Raw genomic sequence first — 26198 nt, 5'->3', positions numbered from 1 at the left:
AAGTAGCATCACTCCAAAGCTCCGGAGGGGCAGTGAAAATTGAAATTCTCCTAGGAAGACATGACTCAGCCTTCCCCAGTGACACTTAAGAAAATGCTCCAAAGTTCTTTCATGAAAAATAAAACTTTACGAAGTCCAAAAAGTTCCTGTTGAAAAGGGCTATGGACTGTCATGCACCTTAGTTCAAATCCAAACTCAAGTTCTTCATCTATAAAATGGAGCTAATATTGCCTACATTATTAGATCCTAGTCAGAATTAAATGTTATGGGGAAAGCCCCTAAAATAAGACAAAAAAATATTATTTTCTTAGTTCTATCTTCCCTCTTCCCTTGGTGTTTCTCAAAATGTAGACTACCACCATTGCATCAGAATCCTCGGATGTCTGCCACTAAGGCTGACTCCACAATTTTCTGCATTTTGCTCAAATAAATGATCATTAAACACTCTAAAGCTTAAAGACCATTAAAATTCAACTATATTAATATATTTAACTACCTGGTCTACTTCAGACTCGGAAAATAATTTAAAATTATATTTATTTATTTTACAAACTTGAAGCTGGCCCTCAAGGCTAGGAAAGGAAGATCTCAGTATCTCTGTTTTAAGTTAAAAACTCAGATTCTTTGACCCATTCTTCTGAGTGTATTTTTTAATGCATTAGGCATTTTTCTTCATTTCTGAAGCCTCCCGTTTCTTCACATGTTCCTTTGTTATTGTTCAGTCGCCAAGTCGTATTTAACTCTTCACAACCCCATGGTTTGCAGCACACCAGGCTTCCTTGTCCCTCACCATCTCCCGGAGTTTACCCAAAGTCATGTCCATCACATGTTCCTTTAGGGATAAATAAAACTAGGCTCTATGTGGCTTATAAAGAAAAGAGGACTAAGTGGTCACAAATCAACTTAAACTTATTTAAAATTAATAAGATAAAGACAGTCAGGTAAAATTGATAATTCAATTATTTTAAGGTAGCCAGTAAGAATAGCACCTTTTACTTCCAAACATAAGTATTACCTTATGCCCAAATCAACCCTTCACAGGTTTCAATATATAAATTTAGTCTTTAATTAGATTTTAATTTCTAATTTGGGTATGCAATTCAAAATAACAACCAAAAAAGAAACACTCGGTATTGCTGGAAATAATTTGCACAACTTTATAACAAACAATAGCAATCTTTACATAAAAGTCAATTCTTAAAACCCTTGAACTTCAGAACACAAAAATAAAGCTGCCTTTATATATTTTCCCTTTCAGTTCCAAAAGTGGCTATTTTAGAATAAGTATTCATCCTTAGCTGAATCAAGTAACAATCACCCAATACAAATATCAATTATATATATACTGCTTTCATCTTTCCCTTTTGCTTCTTTTCCAGATTAAAGTAGGACACTGTAAATATTCTCATTAGAAAGTTCTGACCAAGGATACTGGCCTTTTCAAGTAATTCAGAAAAAAACTGGATCATCAAAAGAAACTCTTGAGACACAGCTGTCTTCAGTGTTTTACAGGAGCCACTGACTGCAAGCCTTGGGTTAAATTCACCTCCACTGAAGATGGACCAATTATGCTATTCATGCAAATATGCTCCTTTACCAGATAAACTACAAACACTCCACTGCCAACCAAACTTGCCCCTTACTTAGGTCAGAACATTTTTCACACTTTATAGCACAGTAATATCCCCTGCCAAGAGAAGCTAGTTCAGACACATTCATTAGTATCTTTGGTTACAAGGGCAGTATAATGTGTATATGCTGTTAATAATGGTTCACCCGTGGCTAAGTCAAGATAGGAAAAAAATCCTATAGGTAGATATAAGTGTAATCTGCATTTTCCAAGCTCCTTACAATGATTATATAAAGTCCAGCTCCTTTCTAAATTTTCAATACATATAGAAGCCATCTCTCCATGGGGCCACCTATGTAAAAAAGTTTATCTTTTTGTAGTGCAGGTGAAAGAGAAGGTCACTGAAAGCGATTCCTCCAGTCCCCTCTGGCAGGCTAGGTCTCCAAGGGGCACACAAAGGACAAGAACATGTCCACTTGGTTCTTCACAATAACTTCATCTGGATGTAACTTGTGGGGTAGATAATGGGCCAGGGTCATCTCCCAGGCATCAACAAGATATACTCCAACCCCTGAGAACATCTTCCGAAGGATGGTGTCCAGCTGAAAGTTATACCAGTCGCTGTTGAAAAGGCTAATCTCAGGTCCCAGCTCTTGGACATTGGCTGTCCGGATGACTACCACAGTCTTAGGGCTTCGGTCCAGGAGCTGGACCACAGCCCGACGGATGTTTCTGAGCCGCCGAATATACACTTCCAAGGGGAAGGTGCTGAAATGAGACCACACAGCTATGGCAACCACTGTGTTCTTCCCTCCCACGATGCCATTCAGCTCATTAGCCACATAACGGAGGTCACTGCTAAAGACGGTCGTGAAGCGGATGGGTGGACCATGGCAGCGGTATTTGAGCAGGATGTTGTGCTTCTGGTCCACTGCCAGGAATGGACCCACATTCTTGGGGCTACCCAAGTTAAACTCCACTAAATCTGAAATAAGGAAAAGTCAGACTCATAAGAATGGTTAAACAAAGCCATATACTTTTATTATTCTTTAGTTAGTGGCTTCAAAGAACAACTTTTTTTAATAAAAGTATAACAACAATGGGGAGAGAGGTGGGAGGGAACATCTGTATACCTATGGCTTATTCATGTTGCTGTCTGGCAGAAACCAACAGAATTCTACAAAGCAATTATCCTTCAAATAAAAAAGAATTTTTTTTAAAGTAAAACAACAAAAAAGTACAAATGTAAACACTTACTTCACTTCATCTTGGCACCTCTCCCCAGCTTCAATGGACCTTTATTCTAACATATTTATTAAGTCACTCCATAAGCAAGAAATTACAAGTAATATCATCAGCAATAGATTCTAGACCTCAGAAGTAAAATAACCTGTTTACCTCTAACTGTTAGGCCAAGAAATCTTCCTGTTTGTATTGACTGACTGTTGATATCTAAACATCAATTTGACATTTACACATTATTATTCTAACAGATAAATATTTCTTCCAGGTCAAGAACTATAACTTCGGCTTTTTAACAAACACATAACAGTAACCAAATACCTCTTTTTATAATAAGCAAAAGAAAAGAAGCAACCTTGCTTCTTCTGACTTTCAATTTCACCCTATGCATGGAAAACTCTGTTAATGTCTTAGAAAACTTCTCTCTGTGTCGTAACAAAGACAGCAGCACAAATTAGAATTCCCTTCACTCCCTCCCCTTTATCTAAGTTGTGTTTCCAAGTCCAGCTCCTCTGATGATTCCAGGAATCAGTGATGATCCTCCCTCATTACCCCTAAAAGAAGCTGTATAATTCACAGCTGAACATTGACCCCATGAGGAAAAAGGATTTGTCTCATATCCCTAAAGAGTCCTACAAGTGCCTTATACAGACCAGATTAAATAGCCATTGGCAACTCAACTGAATTAACATCGCCTAAGCATCTATTCCAGAGAAGGCAATGGCACCCCACTCCAGTGTTCTTGCCTGGAGAATCCCAGGGACGGGGGAGCCTGGTGGGCTTCCGTCTATGGGGTCGCACAGAGTTGGACACGACTGAAGTGACTTAGCAGCAGCAGCAGCAGGCATCTATTCTGTGCCAGCACTAATGTGTTATAAGCCAGCAAGGCAGGACTTCCCTGGTGGTCCAGTGGTTAAGATTCTACCCTTCCACCGAAGGAGACAGGAGTTGTATCCCTGGTGGCAGAACTAAGATCCCACATGTTGCATGGCATGGCCAAAAAGAAAAAAAAAAGAAAGTAAATAATAAATTAGTTTCCTAGCTTAAAAAAAAAAAAGTCAGCAATGCTCAGATGGATAAGTCACAGTCCTTGCCCTCAAGGAGTTTACAGTCAATTCTGAAGAAGTAACATCAAACTATAATTGTCCCATATTATTTACTTTTAAGGGTTAAAGTTAAGGTTTCACTTTTTTTTCCATGAGGTCCCACCCAGGCTCTTCTAGAATCTCATACCTCATTCTCCTTACTGCTTAGCATTTGGCCTCAATTAAATTGCATAAAAGCTCAATTTACCATTCTTTCTTCAGATTAAGATCAAGCACTGACACAAGGCTTTATCAGGCAAAAATCTGTCTGCAAAGGCTACAGTGGAAAATGAACAAGACACTCAATGCGATCACTGCTATTAAAGGAAATACCAAGCTCATTAGAACTTAAGAACCAAGCAAATACCGACTGTTGGAAGGCTCTGCCTGGTCAGCACCAAACTGTGCCTAGCATCATGCCATACAAATGGTTTCCCTTCTCCTGCTTAACTTGTCTTTTATCAACTAGAACTCTGCTATGTCTGTTTCAATTTTTTTTTAAATAAGCAAATCAAAATCATAATTAATTTTCTACTTATGGGGGTCATATCTACTTCCTCCTTTCCTTCAAATGAAACTTGAAACTAAGTTGATATAATAAACAGAAGAGAAAAATGAAAAACACCACACACAATCACTCACAACTGTGGAATTTTGTTTTGTGAAAAGTCCTGTCCATAAACAGCCATCAAAAATAGTTCTCACAAAATGGTACAGATGAACTTATTTGCAAAGTAGAAATAGAAACACAGATGTTAGAGAACAAACTTACAGATATTAAGGAGGGATGGGGGAGTGGAATGAACTGGGAAACTGGGATTGACATATATACACTACCTGTGTAAAATAGATAATTAGTGATAATAGATAATAAAATAGATAGTAAACTTAATAGATAATAAAATAGATAACTACTGTATAACACAGGGAACTCTGCTCAGTGCTCTGTGGTGACCTAAATGGGAATGAAATCTAAAAAAAGAGGGGATATGTGTACATGTATAGCTGATTCACTTTGTTGTACAGTAGAAACTAACACAACATTGTAAATCAACTATATTCTAATAAAAATTAATTTAAAATGAAAAAAAAAAAAAACCACATTTCCCACAAAGCTGTTTGTCAGCTCTGTAAACTCTAAGCAGGGTTTTCAGTCCTGCTGCCCTGGATCCGCCCCTCCTCGCTCTATCCACACCCTTTCTGGGAAGAGGAAAAGGCCTCCTGAGAATAAGGGACGGCCCTCCGATAAGCAGGGTTTTATTCCAAGTCTGAAGAGCTGCCCAGAGCCCAGCCGTGAGACCAGGAAGCTAAGAAGGCTGGACTGGCCAGACTCCCTTGGTGAGAGGCAGCTCATCTCAGAGTCACACAGCGACCACCCAATGGGTGACACGGGGACACTCTGTTGCCTGGATGCAGTAAATTGGACTACAGTTTGTCTGACTCCTTCCACTTAAATCTGTTATAAACTTGGAGTAGGACCAAACAGAACTAGAAGAGAAACAACAGGAAATGTTCACTTCCATTTCACAGCCTAGACTGTCAGAAGGGTGTCACCTCACACCTGTGAGGTGAGTGTCCAGCACCTTAGAGAAACGTAGCCCTGAGAAGCAGATGACTCGTCCAGGGTCACACGGCTTGTCAGTGCTTTGAACTGCAACAGGCAGCCAGAGCTTTCGTTGATGAATGCCAGCCCCACCACTGGTCAGAAACTATCACTCATCTCTCCAGCATCAGGACTCGCCTTTAGTCCTTCAGAGAAGTCAGTTTTCCCTCATCTGATGCCTTTCTGCAGGTACCAGACTGGGTCTGCTTATTTCAGAGCTGGATCCTGTGTGTATAGGAGTTATGAAACAAAAAGCAAAGTACCAACCTGGAACAAACGTAGTGAGGTATTCAAACCATTGCCTGATTGTCGAGTCACCAAACAAGTACACCACTTTTCTCTGTAAGCATTCTGTAATGTTGTCAGGGTCATTAAACTGGCGCATCTTAAATCTCCTGGGCCTCCACTGATCTTTGTAATAATAACCAGAAGGAAAAGTTCCTAAGCCTTGAGATAGTTCTAGGCTGTTGGTTTCTGAAAGAAAAAAAGATATTCTGAAATTCTCTTCCAACAAGTCATACATAAAAAATGTTTCAAGTTAAAACACAATTATGCTCCTATGTTTGTTAGCCTGCTGACAACCTCCGGCTGGCACATCTCCAAGAAATCCCAGACTTTCCCTCTCCTACAAAAAGTTCTGCTTTGCACAAAAATAGGAAGATCTAAAATGGGTGTGAGGATGTTTGTGGACAGAAGGGGAAAGGGGACGTTGACCATTCCCTCTGATGAAGCATGTTTTTCTCAAAATAAAAGCAGGCAAAAACCAAGGAAATGTGTAGATCTAAGCACTATCTGGGGTTATGGCTCACCCAAATGCCTGCGAGGCAAGTAACAACTTAAATTCACATTTATATATGCGTGGCAGTATTAGTCCTTAATGTTTCTCAGCTCATTCACAATCAAATATTAACTCAGAAAACCATCACTGAACACAGAAAACAAACCACTGACACAAGGTCTAAAGAATTACTCTCCACAACACAAAAGGTTCAAAAGTCCTTATACACAATGAAAAATAGTAAAATTGCATCAGGGACTTCTCTGGGGGTCCAGTGGCTAAGACTCCGTGCTCCCAATGCAGGGGGCTGGGGTTCCATCCCTGGTCAGGGAACTAGATCTAGATCTCACATGCCTCAACTAAGATCCAGTGTGGCCAAATTAAAAAAAAAAAAAATTGCATCAGCAGTGTGTACTCATGCTTGTAGCGTAGTTACACATGATCACACAAGCATCAGGACACCTTTCACAGTGACAGTCAACACCCTTCTTACCAAACACCTCCCTCAGAAAATGCCACTGGAATTTTTCAGTGGAAACAGAGCACTTTACATGCTTCAACAGGGATGCCTAATATTTCCTGCATGTTTACTCTGCACCAGACACTGTTCTGAGCAATTAAATGTATTCTCTCATCGGACGCTCACGATCACCCTTCAAGATAGGTCCTACCTTTCAAAACAGTTAAGTAACTTGACCTCAGTTCCAGAGCCAGGAAGTAGCAAAGTCAGGATCTAATCCAAGCAGGTAAGCCCCCAAGTCCATGCTCTTAACCACTGTGTTATATCACTTCCCAAAACAAGATGTCTGTGGATACCAGCCATTTTCTTTTAGGCTTTTTTCTGGAAAAGTGTACATTTATTCATTTCTAACGCTTATTATTCAAGTTTATAATCTTCCAAAAACCACCAATCATTTTGTGTCACTCCCTTATACACCCCAAGGTTCAAATCTTGATCATAATCCAGCAGTTCTATAGTCTCACCTGTTTAACCACAATTCAAAATCCAAGTGCTCATATGACTTAGAAATTGAAATTTAAGTAAGTTTCCTACTCATGACTATTTTCAGCTTCTTTGATTTTTTTATCAAAAAAAAAAAAAATTCTACCTCCTTCCAATGCCTATCTGCTCGCTCCAGTTCATTTTTTCTTTTCTTTATTTATTTATGGCAGTGCTGGGTCTTCGCTGCTGCAGGGGCCTTTCTCTAGTTGTGGCTCCTGGACTCTGGAGCACAGGCTCCACAGTTCTGGTGCATACAGGCTCAGCTGCCCCTGTGGCATGTGGGGTCTTCCCACAACAGGGACTGAACCCATGTCTCCCGCACTGGCAGGTGGGCTCTTTCATAGTGAGCCACCAGGGAGGCCCCTTCTTTGACTTCTTGATATTATCTATATTACTCAAAGTTATTTTGGTTTTATTCCCTTCAAAGAAGATGACCTATTTGACAGGGGCATATTTAATCCTTTTTCTTAGGCATCTGCAAATTCTTTGCAGGTTCAAGGTCTCAATTGAAAAGCAAACAGCATTATAAATGCTTTTTTGGCAAACATGACTATCAAAGAAAACTGGGGGGTAGGGTAAATGTTTGGCTTATTCAAAAGCAATTTCTCAACATGCTACTAAATGAGGCATTACCATGTCATCTCATCTTGCCCAAAGTTCCTTATTATATCAACACATCAAGGTTGCACAGGCCAGAGAACACACCTGGGGCCCAAAGAAAATATCTACTGGAATGGGGATCAAAAGTGATTTTAAAGTCACAATTTTTGCTAGGTTAAGTTAGTATACTCAGCTATTCTGTGTCAAGTAAGTGTTACAAAGAAACATGTATATCACACCGGAAACAATTACCATTTCCATTCAAATGTTAATTATATTTACTATCAGAGTTAAGTCAAGCAAAGCAAATCAATTACTGAACCTCACATTAATTCTTTAAACATGCAGCACTAGATAACAAAAGGTATTTTTAAAGAGGAATATGTGTACCTACATCGCCCTCTTATGGTCAACTGGGACAAAGACATTTCCCGACTAAATTTCAAGCAGTCTGAACTGTTTAAAAGGTCAGTGTTTCTCGGAGCTCAGAAAGAATTTTCACTTAAGCTGTACTGTATAAATGGAATAAAAATAATTTAAAAACATAACCGAGTCATTATTCAACTTTATGTTTATCTTGAACATTGATGGTGAAGGAAATTTATACGGAGGTGGTTGTAAGAGCAGACATAAAGATCTTTATGCAAAATCAGAAGGGATAGTTTTGATTATTTGCAAGTAAGGTCCCTACTTCTCTAAAATGTCTTGGCTTCTCTTTAAAAGCCCATAGCTTAAATTTTCCTCCAAAGAGCATCATTCCATATCATTCATTAGCCATAATAAGGGCTATCTGGGCCACGAATGGGACTAAATGAGAAAAATGGGCAGAGATAAATTTCCCTAAACCATTTAGAAAGAGCAGTATGAGAGGGACACTTGTGAAATAAGGGTAGGGATGTGTACGTACCAACATGGGTCCTTTTATTTTTCCGGCAGGGAATTAGAACTCAGGAGGGGAAAGAAGGACAAGACCAGGAAGAAATGGAGGCAATCAATTCCCTATCTAGGAACTCGAGCACAGGAGCGCCACCTCCGGGATGTAAGGAATGAGGACACTGTGCTGAGCTGTCCGGCCACACCCCGTCCAGTGTTGGGAACTCGAGGAGTGCCTAGCTCCTTAGAGATCACAGTGGTTTGAGTTTTTACTGAACCTTGAATTCCCCCTACAAAACTTTAAGAATTTTTTTTTCTTTCTTTTCTCTAAAAGCTAAGCATCTTACACATGCTATCTGAGGTAGAAATACCTGTAGATTCAGAGAATGTTGAAAGGGACCTCAGAGAAAGCTAGTCCAAATATCTCTTAAAGGTAAAGAAAGCAAGTCAGAGTGACTTGCCAAGGTTTCTTAGGGAGCTGAGGAGATGGGTGATGGCAGAGGGGGCACCATTCATAGAGACCGCATTTTGTTACTGAAATGGTGGTAGGAGGGGGCTTCCTTTCCCCAAATGATACTAGGCTTGCTGGCTGTTATGTCTTGCCTGGGAAATCCCATGGGCAGAGGAGCCTGGCGGGATAGAGTCCATGCGGTTGCAAAATAGTCAGACACAACGTTGAGACTAAACAAAAACGTGTAGGATACCAGTCCTCTGATTTCCTAAGTTAACTGGACGTGGACCTTGGCTTCAGTTCAGTTCAGTCGCTCAGTTGTGTCCAACTCTTTGTGACCCCATGGACTGCAGCACGCCAGGCTTCCCTGTCCTTCACCAATTCCTGGAGCTTGCTCAAACTCACATCTATCAAGTCGGTGATGCCATCCAACCATCTCATTCTCTGTTGCCCCCTTCTCTTCCTGCCTTCAATCTTTCCCAGCATCAGGGTCTTTTCAAATGAGTCAGTTCTTCACATCAAGTGGCCAAAATATTGGAGCTTCAGCTTCAGCATCAGTCCTTCCAATGAATATTCAGGACTGATTTCCTTTAGGATGGACTGGTTTGATCTCCTTGCAGTCCAAGGGACACTCAAGAGTTCTCCAGCACCACAGTCAAAAGTATCAATTCTTCATCGCTCAACTTTCTTTATGGTCCAACTCTCACATCCATACATGACTAACTGGAAAAACCATAGCCTTGCCTAGAAAGACCTTTGCCGGCAAAGTAGTGTCTCTGCTTTTTAACATGCTGTCTAGGTTGGCCATAGCTTTTCTCCCAAGGAGCAAGTGGAGCATCTTTTAATTTCATGGCTGCAGTCACCATCGACAGTGAATTTGAGCCCAAGAAAATAAAGCCTGTCACTGTTCCCATTGTTTCCCCATCTATTTGCCATGAAGTGATGGGACCAGATGCCATGAACTTCATTTTTTGAATGTTGAGGTTTAAGCCAGCTTTTTCACTCTCTTCTTTCATTTTCAAGAGGCTCTTTGGTTCCTCTTTGCTTTCTGCCATAAGGGTGGTGTCATCTGCATGTCTGAGGACCTTGGTTTACTGGGTTGTTGTGAAAATTCAATACTATGATATGCGAAAGTGCATTTTTCACTGCAAGGGGCTAAACTAGAGTGCTAGAAATACGCTGGATAGTCTATAAACACTCTATATCTTGATCTGGGTAGTAGTTGGTTAATTCATTTTCTATTGCTATGCAAGAAATCAACACAAACTTAATAGCTTAAAAACAAGGGGCAGACTTCCCTGGTGGTACAGTGGGTGAGACTCCTGCCAGTGCAGGGGACATAGGTTCTCTCGGGAAGATTCCACGTGCCATGGAGCAACTAAGCCCATGTGTCACAACTCCTGAGCCTGCACGCCTACAGCCAGTGCTCTGCAACAAGAGAAGCTACCACAGTGAGACGCCCTACGCCCGTGCACTGCAACAGAGAAGCCCCTGCTCACAACCAGAGAAAGCCCGTGCACAGCAACGAAGACCCAGCACAGCCAAACAATAAATACATAAAAATATAATAACTACATTTTACAACAAGGATTATTTATTTTCCCACAGTTCTGCAGGTCAGGAGTCTGGGCTGCGGTGTGGCAGGGTTCTCTGCTCAGGATCTCACAGGTGGAAATCAGGATGTCAGCAGGGCTGTGTTCCTTTCTGAAGGCTCTGGAGAAGAATCTGCTACCAAGTTCATTCAAATTGTTAGCTAAATTCAGTTCCTTTCAGTTGTCAGACTGAGTTTCTCATTTCCTTGCTAGTTGTTAACCAGGGAAGGGCCTTCAGCTCCTAGAAGCTGCCTACAGTCCTGGCCCAGTGGCCTCCTTCATCTTTAAAACCAGCAATGAAGAATCTCCGTCACCTGAAATCCTTCTCACACTTTCAATCTCTTTCTTCTAGAAGCACCAGGTCACTGTTAAGGACCTATATGGTTAGGTCAGATCGACCCAGGATGATCTCTCTCTCTCTTTTTAAGTCAACTTTGTCATACAACTGAAGGGCATGGATCACTGGGGAGTCACCCTACAAAGATATGTACAGACGTAAAACTCCATTGTGCTATATGCCTCATATCTGTGTGCTCTATTGCCTATAAGACAAATTTCAATAGAGAAAAACAATAGAAAGCTATAAAGATGTTGATATTTATTCTATTGTTATTAGATCTAGTTATATTCTAAACTTTGATTAAGCTCCCCCCAACACATGAGCTCTAGTTTAGTTGCTGATGACATTAGAAGCCATCAAAGTGCCTGAGACATTACGCTAGTGGTCTGAGGACCACAATGCTGGTGCTTATAAAAATCCAGCAATAATTCTGACCCTGGAAAAGCCTGTCAGATGCTTGGCTTTAATAAGGTAGTCTGCTGCTACTGCTAAGTCACTTCAGTCGTGTCCAACTCTGTGCGACCCCATAGACGGCAGCCCACCAGGCTCCCCCGTCCCTGGGATTCTCCAGGCAACAACACTGGAGTGGGTTGCCATTTCCTTCTCCAATGCATGAAAGTGAAAAGTGAAAGTGAAGTCGCTCAGTTGTGTCCGACTCTTAGCGACCTCACAGACTGCAGCCTACCAGGCTCCTCCGTCCATGGGATTTTCCAGGCAGGAGTACTGGAGTGGGGTGCCATTGCCTTCTCCAATAAGGTAGTCTAGTCTAACTTAAAGTTATGTTTCTGTGCTCGAATTGTGTCCGTGCATGGGGGGTGGCACTGGCAATCTCAAGCAATCCACAAGACTGCTTGAGGAGGAAAATCAATTAACTAAGGAATTGTTAATTCCACACATAGATAAGGAAATTCCCTGGTAGTCCAGTGGTTAGGATGCTTTCACTCTGTGACCAGGGTTTGAACTCTGGTACAGGAACTAAGCGGAGAAGGCAATGGCACCCCAATCCAGTACTCTTGCCTGGAAAATCCCATGGATGGAGGAGCCTGGTAGGCTGCAGTCCATGGGGTCGCTAAGAGTCAGACACGACTGAGCGACTTCACTTTCACTTTTCACTTTCATGCATTGGAGAAGGAAATGGCAACCCACTCCAGTGTTGGAGCCTAAAGAATCCCAGGGACGGGGGAGCCTGGTGGGCTGCTATCTATGGGGTCGCACAGAGTCGGACACAACTGAAGCAACTTAGCAGCAGCAGCAGGAACTAAGATTCTGCACACAGAGCAGTGAGACCAAAAGAGGAAAAAAAGAAAACAAAGATCCCACAAGCCTTGTAGCACAGTCAAAATAATAATAAATAAATGAATATCAACATGTCAAAGGGAAAATAAAATCTTCAAAGTATAGGATTCATAGGTGGAAATAATAAAATTGGAAAGACTATGAGCCCTTCTATGGCCTCAGCAAAGAAAATACAAAATGGGCCTGAAATATCTTGTGGTGCCTTCAGAAAGTAAGGAAGAGCTAAAAAAAAAAAAAAAGAAAGAAAGAAAGAAAAGAAATAATTAATGAAAAGAATGAAAGCATTGTCAAAAGGGCACAGAGCCAAGCGAAAGAAGTTCCCAATTACCAAAATGGGAACAATCTGAACAATTGAATTGGATTATAATTCAAAGAAATAGTTGAAATAGTCATGAGCCTATACTGATGAAATTAACAAATGATAAAGAAGAGACAACTCTTCCTTACAAAAAAATTCCAATTAATAAATGTCTTTAGAAGGAGAGATAGAGCAGATCATCATTAGAACACCACAGAAGTAACTGCTACTGGGAAGATCGGGTGATGAATGCTAAAGTTAGTAGATGAAAGTTTGAACAAAAACAGAATGTTTTACATAGTTTCTGTATTATTAATTTCCTGTGGCTGCTGTAACAAATTACCACAAATTTAGTGGCTGAGAACAACACAAATTTATTCTCTTACAGATCTGACGGCCAGAACTCCAAATTCACTATCACCGGGCCAAAACTAAGCTGTGGGAAGAGCCACACTCTCTTTGGAGGCTCTAGGGAAGAATCTGTTTCCTTGCCTTTTCTAGAGCTGCATTCTGTGGCTCATGGTCCATTTCTCTGTTACTAAAGCCAAGGTCATGACATCTTCAAATCTCTCTCTGCTTCCATCTTCACATGGCCTTTTCTCTTCTGTAGGAAGCCTCCCTCTGCCTCCCTCTTAAAGTGACACTTGCGACTGCATTTAGGGCCCACTCAGATAATCCAGATACTCTCTCCCCAGCTCAAAAACCTTCACTTAGTCACACTGGCAAAGTTTCTTTAGCCATATAACATATTCTTTAGCCATATAACATATAACATCCACAAATTTGAGGGATTAGGATCTGGATATTTTTGAGGGTTTAAGATGTGGATATTTTGAGAGTCCCTTGGGCTACAAGGAGATCAAACCAGTCAATCCTAAAGGAAATCAACCCTGAAAATTCATTGGAAGGACTGATGCTGAAGCTGAAGCTCCAATACTCTGGCCACCTAATGTAAAGAGTCGACTCACTGGAAAAGATCCTGATGCTGGGAAAGACTGAGGGCAGAGGAGAAGGGGATGACCGAGGAGATGAGAGGGTTGGATGGCATCACTGATTCGATGGACATAGGGTCACAAAGAGTCAGATATGACTGAGCAACTTAACAACAACAACAACATCTTTAGGGGCCATTATTTAGCCTATCACAGCCTCAAAGTATCTCCCCAGAATATCATGTAGATACAAAGATGAAAATAATTACAATGAAAATAGATACAATGGAAAACCTGGCAGACACCACTTAAACCAGGTGATCAAGGTATCATTAGTAATACATCTGGACATCATGTACCTCCGCAAAAGGATACAGCATCATTCCTGTCCTATTCCTCCCAAAAATGCATAACCTCATCCCACTCATAAGAAAACATTAAACAAACTCAAGTTCAGAGAGATTCTAAGAAATATCTGACCAGTGCTCCTCTGAAGTGTCAAGGTCATAGAAGACAAGAGTCTGAGGATCTGTCACAGTGGGAAGACTAAGGAAATGTACAACCAAATGCAATGTGGGGTCTGCACTGCATTCTGGAACCAAAAAATGGACATCTGTCAGAAAACTGATGGAATCCAAATAAAACCCAATAGTTTACTTAATAATGTTACATGGATGTTCCATTCTTATTTTTGTTAAGTGTTGTATGATTTCTTGGGCTTCCCTGGTAGCTCAGCTGGTAAAGAATTTGCCTGCAATGCAGGAGGCCCAAGTTCGATTCCTTGGTCAGGAAGATCCCTTGGAGAAGGGATAGGATACCCATTCCAGTATTCTTGGGCGTACCTGGTGGCTCAGACGCTAAAGAATCCACCTGCAATGCAGGAGACCTGGGTTCGATCCCTGGGTCAGGAAGATCCCCTGGAAAAGGAAATGGCAACCTACTCCAGTATTCTTGCCTGGAGAATCCTCATGGACAGAGAAGCCTGGAGGGCTACAGTCCATGGGATCGCAAAGTCAGACATGACTAAGCGACTAAGCACAGCTGTGATTTCTTAAGAAGTTAGTGTAAGGGGAAACTGGGTAATGTCTATACAGGAACTTCGTACTATTTCCACAACCCTTATTTAAGTCTCAAATAAACAGAAAACAAGACATTTTAAAAAGAAGACGAAATAAACAGAAAACAAGACATTTTAAAAAGAAGACAAAGGGAATGACAGAAGGCAAGGAGGGACGGAAAAGGAATGAAACTAATAATGGGAGCCCTTCATTTAGGATCTTTGAGTGCCCTCTGCTGGTCACTAAGCTGAACATCGATGACATTCCCCCATGCTGGACTTTTTGTTATTACACAAAGTAATTGTCCTTCTCTTTTCTTTCCAATTGTTTACCTGCTCTAAAACAGTTTTCTCAAACCCAGGGTACCCTGCTCCTACTGATTTATGGTTTCTTTCTTCCTCTAAAAACCCATCAAAGCCTCACTAGTTACTGAATACTTCTTTTCTCTAAACAAAATTATAGTTGTTCAGTGGCTCAGTCGTGTCAGACTCTTTGCAACCCTACAGACTGCAGCATGCCAGCCTTCCTTGTCCTTCACTATCTCCCAGAGTTGGCTCAAATTCATCTTCATTGAATCAGTGATGCTATCCAATCATCTCATCCTCTGTCATTCCCTCTCCTCCTGCCTTCAATCTTTCTCAGCGTCAGGGTCTTTTCCAATGAATTGGCTCTTCACATCAGGTGGCCAAAGGATTGGAGCTTCAGTTTCAGCATCAGTCCTTCCAATGAATATTCAGGGTTGATTTCCTTTAGGATTGACTGGTTTGATTCTCAAGTCTTCTCCAGCACCACAATTCAAAAGCATGAATTCTTCAGCCTTCTTTATGGTCCAAGTTCATATCTATACATGACTACTGGAAAAACCATAGCTTTGACTATATACACCTTTGTTGGCAAAGTGATGCCTCTGCTTTTTAATATGAAATTAAAAGTGTCTTTTAATTTCATGGCTGTAGTCACCATCCGCAGTGATTTCAGAGCACAAGAAAAGAAAATCTGTCACTGCTTCCACTTTTTCCCCTTCTATTTGCCATGAAGTGATGGGACCAGATGCCATGATCTTAGTTTTTTTAATGTTGAGTTTTAAGCCAGCTTGTTCACTCTCCTTTTTCACCTTCATAAAGATGCTCTTTAGTTCCTCTTTACTCTCTGTCATTAGGGCAGTACCACCTGCATATGTGAGGTTGTTGATATTTCTGCCCACAATCTTGATTCCAGCTTGTGGTTCACCCAGCCCTGCATTTCACATGATGTACTCTGCATATAAGTTAAATAAACAGAGTAACAATACAAAGCCTTCTCTTATTCCTTCTCAACTTTGAACCAGTCCATTGTTCCAGGTCCAGTTCTGTTGCTTCTTGACGTACATACAGGTTTCTCAGGAAACAGAGAAGGTGGTCTGGTACTCCCATCTCTTAAGAATTTTCCAATTTGTTGTGATCCACACAGTCAAAGGCTTTAGCATAGTCAATGAAGCAGAAGTAGATGTTTTTCTGGAATTCCCTTGCTTTCTCTATGATCCAAGAAATGTTGGCAATTTGATCTCCGGTTCTTCTGCCTTTTCTAAATCAAGATGTACATGTGGAAGTCCTCGGTTCACGTACTATTAGAAGCCTAGCTTGAAGGATTTTGAGTATAACCTTACTAGCAAGCAGACTGAGGGCAACTGTATGGTAGTTTGATCATTATTTGGCATTGGCTTTCTTTGGGACTGGAATGAAAACTGAACTTTTCCAGTCCTGTGGCCACTGCTGAGTTTTCAAAATTTGCTGACATATTGAGTATGGCACTTTAACAGCATCATCTTTTAGGATTTGAAATAGCTCAGCTGGAATTCCATCACCTCTGCTAGCTCTGTCTGTAGTAATACTTCCAAAGGCCCACTTGACTTCACACTCACTTCACTAGGTGAGTGACCACACCATTCCAGTTATTCAGGTCATTAAGATCTTTTTTGTATAGTTCTTTTGTATATTCTTGCCATCTCTTCTTAATCTCTTCTGCTTCTGTTAGGCACTTACCATTTCTGTCCTTTATTTGCCCATCCTTACATGGAATATTCCCTTGATCTCTCCAATTTTCTTGAAGAGATCTCTAGTTTTTCCCATCCTATTGTTTTCCTCTACTTCTTCACCCTGTTCGTTTAAGAGGACCTTCCTATTGCTCCTTGTGTGAAGCCACAGCCACTTCCTGGCTGAACTCTAAGACCTGTCAGGTGCAAGCAAACCATCTACAGCTCCTCCCTCTGACCATCCCACTGGACAACTGGGGACATCACGGGGTCACAGGGTACCCATCCAAGCCCGGGTACCCTGCTCCTACTGATTCATGGTTTCTTTCATCTTCTAAAAACCCACCAGACTGAATCTAGTGAGCTAGACAACCAGGGCTGTGGAACAGAGGGTCAGAAGTGTTGGTGAGTCCGAGCCTCCAGAAGTGACAGATGGGAGCGTGTAAGGGATACAGTATACTGGGGGTACCATGTTTACTGACATCTTGACTGTGGGATCGAGGGCCTGGCCAATAAAAGGCAAGCAATTTCCATTCATGATGTTTCACATTTGCATCCTCTAAGATTAGGAACTCACTGGGTTCAAGTAAATCAAACAGGAAAAGATGGGGATTTCTTGTGGCAACTGACAGTGAACACCAGAAATACAGACTGGCAGGGTCCTGCCTGCATCAAGACCACAAGTTTTATTTAACCCACACAATATAATTTTTTTTTTAGGTTTTTAACAGGATGCCAATGTTTTGAAATCTGGAGATGCACATTCAAAAATTAAGACTTCAGGTTTTTGATGGAAAAAAAAAATCTTTCGACCTGGCTGTGTTGGGTCCACATTGTTGCATATCAACCACGTGTAGGAACCAAGGGGCTGCCACCTTCAGACGGTCCCCGCTCTGCAGTTCCTTCCCACAACTTACACAAGGTGTGCGTATGGCCGATACTCACACAGCTAGGTTCACGCGTATTCTACACCTCATCCCTGGGGCATTAGTGTTTGCACCCTCTGCTTTGTGGGATACCACATACATGCTTTCAACAGCTAAAAGGACCTCATCTTCCCTCTGCACTTGATCTTAGCCAAAAGGCCAAGAAGTGACCACCTTCCAATACATAAGCCACTTAATAATGTTCATCCTTGGGACTTCCCTGGTGGTCCAGTGGCTAAGACTCTGCGCTCCCAATGCAAGGGGCCCAGGATCGATCCCTGGTCAGAGAAATAGATCCCACAGGCCACAACTAAGAGTTCACATGCCTCAATTAAGACCCGACAAAGCCAAATAAATAAATTTTTAAAAAATAATAATGTTTATCCTTCTTTTATACCAGTGACTATAGCTCATTATAACTATTCTGCAAAAAACAAAACACATATATTTCATCTTCTAAATTTAATTCTTTTACTCTTAATAATATCCTGTACCAATGGATCAGAATCACCTGGAAGTTTTGTTAAAACGCAAACTATGCCCAGTAGTAACCAGGGCAAATTAAAAGGGGGCTTTATATCTTCAGTGAAACTACAGAGACTCAATACACTGAGCAGGAAAAACAACAAATCATCACATTTGCTCCTTTTACCTTTTATATTCCCGGGAATCACAGTCACCCAATCAGGTCCACTGGAGTTGATTGGCATTTTGATATTGACACCACTTGAAAGAGGAATAAAAAGAGTACAAGCTCAAATATTTTTAATTTAAGGAATTAATTTATTTATTTAAATTTAGGAACATTTATTTTTCAATATGTATATTTGCAAATTTTTAAATAGATGGGATTTCAAAGAGCTGTCTAAAGATGAAATATCCTTATAAATGTTAATTCATACAATTGATACTTAATAAATTAGGTATCTTATAATAAGCAGGTTATACGGACACATAAACTGAATAAGAATTAAACAGGTTCTTAGTTTTTCACTGCTTCACCCTTAGGTTGCAAACTCCAAAATGACAAATTTTGTTTGAATCGCTTAATCCCTTGGACGCAGAGAATGGCTCACACTGATGACAATGTCTACTTTGTCACTACTTGGTTTTCAGGCTGCAAGACTACGGGGAGCATTAAGTCAGATTCCTTAAGCCTTGCCTAGAGCAGAATCCTAATTGGGGACTCATCCATCCCTCAAATGATCAATGTCAATCTTTCTCTTTCTCTTTTTAGTTAGCCTAATGCAAAATTTCAGATTTTTAACAGAGTAAAAATGCAAAAATTAAAATCTATATCAGGATTCTGTCAAATGTTTTGTTTTCAAAAACCTATGCCACCTCAAATACTTTCCCAGCAAACTTCTAAGTAAGTAGAATTTTTTAAATGATTCTACTACAGATCTGGCAGATTCTACTACATCAGCCAGCCTTATCCAGGATATGCAAGTAAAGGCAAGGACAGACATTATTTTATCCTTCTGGATTCACAGGTGTTTTCTGGTTTTAATGGTAGGATTTGGTGTTAGGAACATTTAAAATTTTTACACTAACTTAGTTCTCTGACCTTTTCCCCACTTTTTTTCCACGTGGCATTTCAGTAAATTACAAGTTATGTTTCTTCCATTTAGCAGAAGGGTTCTGCTAAACCCCTAGGTAGACTGACAACACACTCCTAAAAGAGAGTAACTGAACACTCCTCATACAGAGGCAAAAAGTACACAGAAATAAAATAATCTGTTCATGGTGTGTGTAAATGCTAAGTCTGACTCTGTGTGATCCTATAAACTATAGCTCACCAGGCTCCTCTGTCCATGGACTCTCCAGGCAAAAATACTGGAGTGGGTTGTCATGCCCTCCCTTCAGGAGATGTTCCCAACCCAGGAATCAAACCTACATCTCTTACGTCTCCTGCATTGGTAGGTGGGTTCTTTATCACTAGCGCCACCTGGGAAGTCCTATTGATAAATAGTGTGCCTAATTAAAGAATAAGACTAAAGACCTTTTGTATTGAGCCGCACACACACACACAAACCCCTCGGAAGACTGCTGCTAAGCTGCTAAGTCACTTCAGTCGTGTCCAACTTCTGTGCGACCCCATAGACGGCAGCCCACCAGGCTCCCTCATCCCTGAGATTCTCCAGGCAAGAACACTGGAGTGGGTTGCCATTTCCTTCTCCAATGCATAAAAGTGAAAAGTAAAGTGAAGTCGCTCAGTCGTGTCTGACTCTTGGCGACCCCATGGACTGCAGCCCACCAGGCTCCTCGGTCCATGGGATTTTCCAGGCAAGAGTACTGGAGCGGGGTGCCATTGCCTTCTTGGAAGACTAGTTCAGTAAATATACTGGGAGCAGTGCGCCCTCTGCTGGGCTTCTGAAAGCATGGCATGATTCTAGCAAATAATGTATTTAAACTTTTGCCACCAAAAGCTGACTACGAGAAAAACAAAAAACCAGAGCTTTATTTTAGAAGCTGCTACAGACTACATGGACTTCCTAGGTGGCTTAGTGGTAAAGAATCTGCCTGACAATGCAGGAGATAACAGAAGATGTGGGTTCGATTCCTGGTCGGGAAGATTCCCTGGAGGGCATGGCAATCAACTCCACCATTCTTACCTAGAGAGTCCCATGGACAGAGGAGCCTGGCAGGCTAGAGTTCATGGGGTCACAAAATAGTCGGATACAACTTAGCAACTAAAACAACAAGAACCATCTCTACAAGGGAATATTTTTAAAGTATATATATATCATTTAAAAATAAAAAGCATTTTACATTCTCTCAAATAATTATACTTTCTGACTATGTAATTTTTCTACCTTTTTTATTTCTTAGGAATGTTATTTTATTTTAGGCACTAGTGATAAAGAACCAGCCTGTCAATGCAGGAGACGTAAGAGACTCGAGTTTGATCCCTGGGTCGGGAAGATTTCCTGGAGGAGGGCATGGCAACCCACTCCAGTATTCTTGCCTGGAGAATCCCATGGACAGAGGAGCCTGGGGGGCTACAGTCCTGTCTATAGGGTCGCAAACAGTCGGACACAACTGAAGTGACAGAGCATGCACACATGCACGCATATAATGTTGAAAAAAATGGAAATTTTACCTCATACTGGTTCTATATATTTCCTTCTGCATATTATGCCATATATTGATCATTATACTGAAAAAGTTTCATACCTATGTTCAAAAATAGGAATATGTGCTCAATAATGCAAAAATTTGAATAGCTATTAACTTGAAAAATACAATTCGTTGTGATATTCCTGGTTTCCCATCAGTTCAGTTCAGTTCAGTAGTTCAGTCGTGTCCAGCTCTTTTTGACCCCATGGACTGCAGCACACCAGGCTTCCCTGTTCACCACCAACTCCTGGAACTTGCTCAAACTCATGTCCATTGAGTTGGTGATACCATCCAAACGCCTCATCCTCAGTCATCCCTTTCTCCTCCTGCCTTCAATCTTCATAGAAGGAAAGTGAAAGTGAAGTCACTCAGTCGTGTCTGACTCTTTGCGACCCTGTGGACTGTAGCCCACTAGGCTCCTCCGTCCATGGGATTCTCCAAGCAAGAATACTGCAGTGGGTTGCCATTTCCTTCTCCAGGGTATCTTCCCGACCCAGGGATCAAACCCAGGTCTCCTGCATTGCAGGCAGACGCTTGCCACCAGGTAGTTATTCTTCATGCTTATCATTAAATCAATCTAGCAATGTTACCATATTCCTACCTTTTCCTATCAATAAATGTTTTTATGATTTTAACAACTAATAATGTGACACTTAAGACTTTTTTCAGTTTCTGAGACATGAAGCTAAAACATTAGCTTGACTGTAAGACCTCTAGTAGCCCTGTTCTTAGATAATTTTTTTATCTGTTCTGTGAATAAGTGATTTTGCTTATACAGCTATAAACATGCTATGTAGTTCTGAAGTAAAAGATGTTAAGGTAAAAGAACAAAAATTTAAGGTATTTAATTTGAACTGAAATAAGCATGTGTGTGTGTGTGTGTGTGTGCGTGCGCACGCGTGCATATTAATCACCCAGTCATGTCCAACTCTTTGCAATCCCATGGACTGTAGCCCACCAGGCTCCTCTGTCCATGTGATTCTCCAGGCAAGAATACTGGAGGGGGTAGCCATTCTCTTCTCCAAGGGGTCTTCCCAAACCAGGGATTGAACCCAGGTCTCCTGCATTGCAGGCAGATTCCTTACCATCTGAGGCACCAGGGAAGTCCCTGAAATAAACATACTAATCACAAAATATAAATCTTTGTTTATTTTCTTACCACCTCTCCTGAACTGGGCCAAGTTTGGAGAGATGTAAGAAGCACATAACCAAAATAAGAAAGTCTCCTAAGTAGGACAAAGACAACGGAAAGGGACTCTTCAATCCCCACCTAGGACAAGGGGCACATACCTCTGGAAGAAAGCATTCTCTGTAGCAGTTAGGAGGCCCTTCAGGTATCCGCCTTTGAAATGGTTAATTCTGCTACTGCAAGGGAGCTTCTTTGGTTTGAAGCAGAACCAGGGTTCTCCAGTGTAGAGGTCTGTGAAGTTGCACAGGGGAAGACTCCCTGGAAGACACACGTTACACTCTGTAGTTTCAGAAATCCTCCCTGACCGGAAGAGGCTCTTGAAATAGACTCTGTCTGGTTTCTTTTCCTGCAGGTACTGAAGAACTCGGATCCCTTCACTGGGGTGGACCAGAGATACGGACACTTTGACTTGACCTGGCCAGAGCAGAGTAAAAAAGACCTTGTAAAATCCGTTCTGGTAGTCCACCACTCTGCCCACGGCCCCCGCCTGTAGCTTAGGGGAGTGGATTCTGGCCTGCAGGTAGTCTCCACCATATTTCTTGGGCTTTCTTTGAAAATCCTGCACATGAACCAGCACCTCTAGCTGGCTTCCCACCCTGAAGAAGGCTGCAGAGTTCAAGATGACAAAATAGCTGGAAGAAGGGTCGGTGCTCTTCAAAAAGGGGACTGGGCCCACGTCAGGCTCCTGCCACTGTAGGGCAGCCAACAAGGAGTCCTCTTCCAGGCGCTCCCGGCTGGACAGAATCTGGCGCTCATAGCCGCAGTAAGGGTTCCGGCTGATCCTTATCACCTGGGAGGAAACAAACTGGCCGCCACTGTCTATGAATGTGGCCGAAGCGGTCTCACGGTCCAAGTACTGAAGAGAAAAACACAAACAGAAACCATAGCTATGACAAACCTCCTTACGTCAACCAAATAAATCCCTGCTTCAGTTTAAATGTTAATAAAACTTACTTGGAAAAAGAAAAAAAAACTTTACTGGGATGACATTGTTTCAAAAAACCACAGCTCACCAGTGTTATAAGGGTCTCACAGCAAATATCAGAGAAAAATCCCTTTTGTGCTTCCAGAAGGAGAAGGGGGAAAGGAATCATTTTGAAGTACAGTAGTTCTCCTTTATCCTCAGGGGATATGTCCAAGCCTTCCAGTGGATGCCTGAAACTGTGGGTAATACCAAACTCCGTATATACTGCTTTTTCCTATACATATATACCTATGATAAAGTTTAATTTATAAATTAGGCACAGTAAGAGTGGGTAGCTATTCCCTTCTCCAGTAGATCTTCCCAACCCAGGGATTGAACCTGGGTCTCTCATGTTGCAGGCACATTCTTTACCATCTAAGTCCCTAGGGAAGCTCTAAACAACAACAATAATAATAAAACTAACTTATAAAACTAATAATAATTTGCTGTAATAAAAGTTATATGAATGTGATCTCTCTCTCTCTCAAAACATCTGATCGTGGTGTACTTGATGAGGTAAAAGGTTAAAATGCCTACATGATGAGATGAGGTGAGGTGAAGGACAAAAGCACTGTGATGCAGCATCAGGCTACTACTGACCTTCTGACGATAATAATGTCAGAAGGAGGATCATCTGCTTCAGGTGACCCTGTATTGAGCCACGATGATGTCAGTGGTTGAGGATCCTGGGTGGGAGAGAGCAGGATGTCACAACAGCTGATCATGCAACTCAGGACAATGCACAATTTCATATGGGTAAGTTGTTTATTGCTTGAGAAGACTCTTGAGAGTCCCTTGGACTGCAAGGAGATCCAACCAGTCCATCCTAAAGGAGATCAGTCCTGGGTGTTCATTGGAAGGACTGATGCTAAAGCTGAAACTCCAGTACTTTGGCCACCTCATGCGAAGAGTTGACTCATTGGAAAAGACTCTGATGCTGGGAGGGATTGGGGACAGGAGGAGAAGGGGGGGACAGGAGGAGAAGGGGACGACAGAGGATGAGATGGCTAGATGGCATCACTGACTCGATGGACGTGAGTCTGAGTAAGCTCCAGGAGTTGGTGATGGACAGGTAGGCCTGGCGTGCTGCAATTCATGGGGTTGCAGAGTCAGACACGACTGAGCAACTGAACTGAACTGAACTGAAGTTGTTTATTTCTGGAATTTTCCCATTTAATATTTTCAGATTACAGTTAACCAGGAGTAACTGAAACCACAGAAAGTGACACTGTGGACGGGGGACTACTGGATGTCAAGAGTATTCTGTTCTTTTTTTTAAAACAAGGCCTGCCCTCAAGAAAAACTATTTTACCAGAGCCCAACCTACTGTGGTTTTATCAGAGCCCAACCAAACTGAGGTAAATGGCATACCCAACACCAGTCCATTCTAAACATTCCATACAATTTAAGAGTTGAGGGGGTGAGACTAAGAAGCAGCTCTGAAGTTCACAGACTCATTAACACAGGAAGATCACAGGATTATAAGATGCTTCACCTCCCCTACATTTCATCTCCACATCATGAAAAGTCTATTTACTGGAGTTCCTTTTAGGCAGTACCTCATGTCCAGCTTTCAGCAAAAAATTATGAGACATACTAAAAGGAAAAAAACACACTTTGAAAACACAGATCAAGCATCAGAACCAGACTAAGAAATGGCAAGAATGTTGGAATAATCAGACTATGAATTTGAAACAACTATGATTAATACGCTAAGGGGCTCTAATAGAAAAAGCAAACAACGTGCAAGAAATAATGGGCAATGTAAAGAAAGAGGTGAAAATTCCAAGAAGGAATCAAAAGAAAAAAAAAACCAGACAGACCAGTGAGGATTTTTAAGTAAGGAAAAATACTCTAGCTGAAATTATAATGACTGGCAGACATTCTTATACATTTGTCCAAGCTGATAGAATGTATAATACGAAGAGTGAACCCAAAAGATATTAAGAGGTGGAAAGAATACAAAGAAGAACTGTACAAAAAAGATCTTCATGACCCAGATAATCATGATGGTGTGATCACTCACCTAGAGCCAGACATCCTGAAATGCAAAAGTCAAGTGGGCCTTAGGAAGCATCACTATGAACAAAGCTAGTGGAGGTGATGGAATTCCAGTTGAGCTATTTTAAATCCTGAAAGACGATGCTGGGAAAGTGCTGCACTCAATATGCCAGCAAATTTGGAAAATTCAGCAGTGGCCACAGGACTGGAAAAGGTCAGTTTTCATTCCAATTCAAAGAAAGGCAATGCCAAAGAATGCTCAAACTACCACACAATTGCACTCATCTCACACACCAGTAAAGTAATGCTCAAAATTCTCCAAGCCAGGCTTCAACAGTATGTGAACTGTGAAATTCCAGATGTTCAAGCTGGATTTAGAAAAGGCAGAGGAATCAGAGATCAAATTGCCAACATCTGCTGGATCATCGATAAAGCAAGAGACTTCCAGAAAAACATCTACTTCTGCTTTATTGACTACACCAAGGCCTTTGACTGTGAGGATCACAACAAACTGTGGAAAATTCTGAAGGAGATGGGAATACCAGACCACCTTACCTGCCTCCTGAGAAATCTGTATGCAGGTCAGGAAGCAACAGTTAGAACTGGACATGGAACAGACTGGTTCCAAATTGGGAAAGGAGTATGTCAAGGCTGTATATTGTCACCCTTCTTATTTAACTTATATGCAGAGTACATCACGAGAAATGCTGGGCTGGATGAAGCACAAGCTGGAATCAAGATTGCCGGGACAAATATCAATAACCTCAGATATGCAGATGACACCACCCTTATGGCCGAAAATGAGAAAGAACTAAAGAGCCTCTTGATGAAAGTCAAACAGGAGAGTGAAAATTTGGCTTAAAACTCAACATTCAGAAAACTAAGATCATGGCATCTGGTCCCATCACTTCATGGCAAATAGATGGGGAAACAGTGGAAACAGTGTCAGACTTTATTTTGGGGGGTTCAACATCACTGCAGATGGTGAGTGTAGCCATGAAATTCAAAGACACTTGCTCCTTAGAAGAAAAGTTATGACCAACCTAGACAGCATACTAAAAAGCAGAGACATTACTTTGCCAACAAAGGTCCACCTTGTCAAAACTATGGTTTTTCCAGTGGTCATGTATGGATGTGAGAGTTGGACTATAAAGAAAGCTAAGTGCTGAAGAATTGATGCTTTTGAAGTGTAGTGTTGGAGAAGACTCTTGAGAGTCCCTTGGACTGCAAGGAAATCCAACCAGTCCATCCTAAATGAGATCAGTC

At 41.4% G+C, this 26198-nt stretch overlaps 1 protein-coding gene across 3 annotated transcripts in view; it reads right to left on the bottom strand.

Annotated features, from left to right (window-relative positions):
- Positions 1-891: 891 nt before the first annotated feature.
- The window catches only part of NXPE3 (neurexophilin and PC-esterase domain family, member 3), a 56155-nt gene continuing 30848 nt past the window's right edge, over positions 892-26198 (bottom strand). For all 3 annotated transcript variants that reach the window (XM_010842000.1, XM_010842001.1, XM_010842002.1), the window contains 4 exons: positions 22069-22823; positions 18311-18384; positions 5768-5974; positions 892-2555 (listed from right to left, as the gene is read on the bottom strand). In XM_010842000.1, coding sequence (XP_010840302.1) covers positions 2005-2555; positions 5768-5974; positions 18311-18384; positions 22069-22823 — 1587 coding nt within the window. In that variant the 3' untranslated portion in view covers positions 892-2004. The remainder of the gene's footprint in view (positions 2556-5767; positions 5975-18310; positions 18385-22068; positions 22824-26198) is intronic.

This window comes from Bison bison, unplaced genomic scaffold, assembly GCF_000754665.1.
Source record: "Bison bison bison isolate TAMUID 2011002044 unplaced genomic scaffold, Bison_UMD1.0 scf7180017864168, whole genome shotgun sequence".
NCBI classification, from domain to species: domain Eukaryota; kingdom Metazoa; phylum Chordata; class Mammalia; order Artiodactyla; family Bovidae; genus Bison; species Bison bison.
This window is presented reverse-complemented; position numbering and strand designations above follow the sequence as displayed.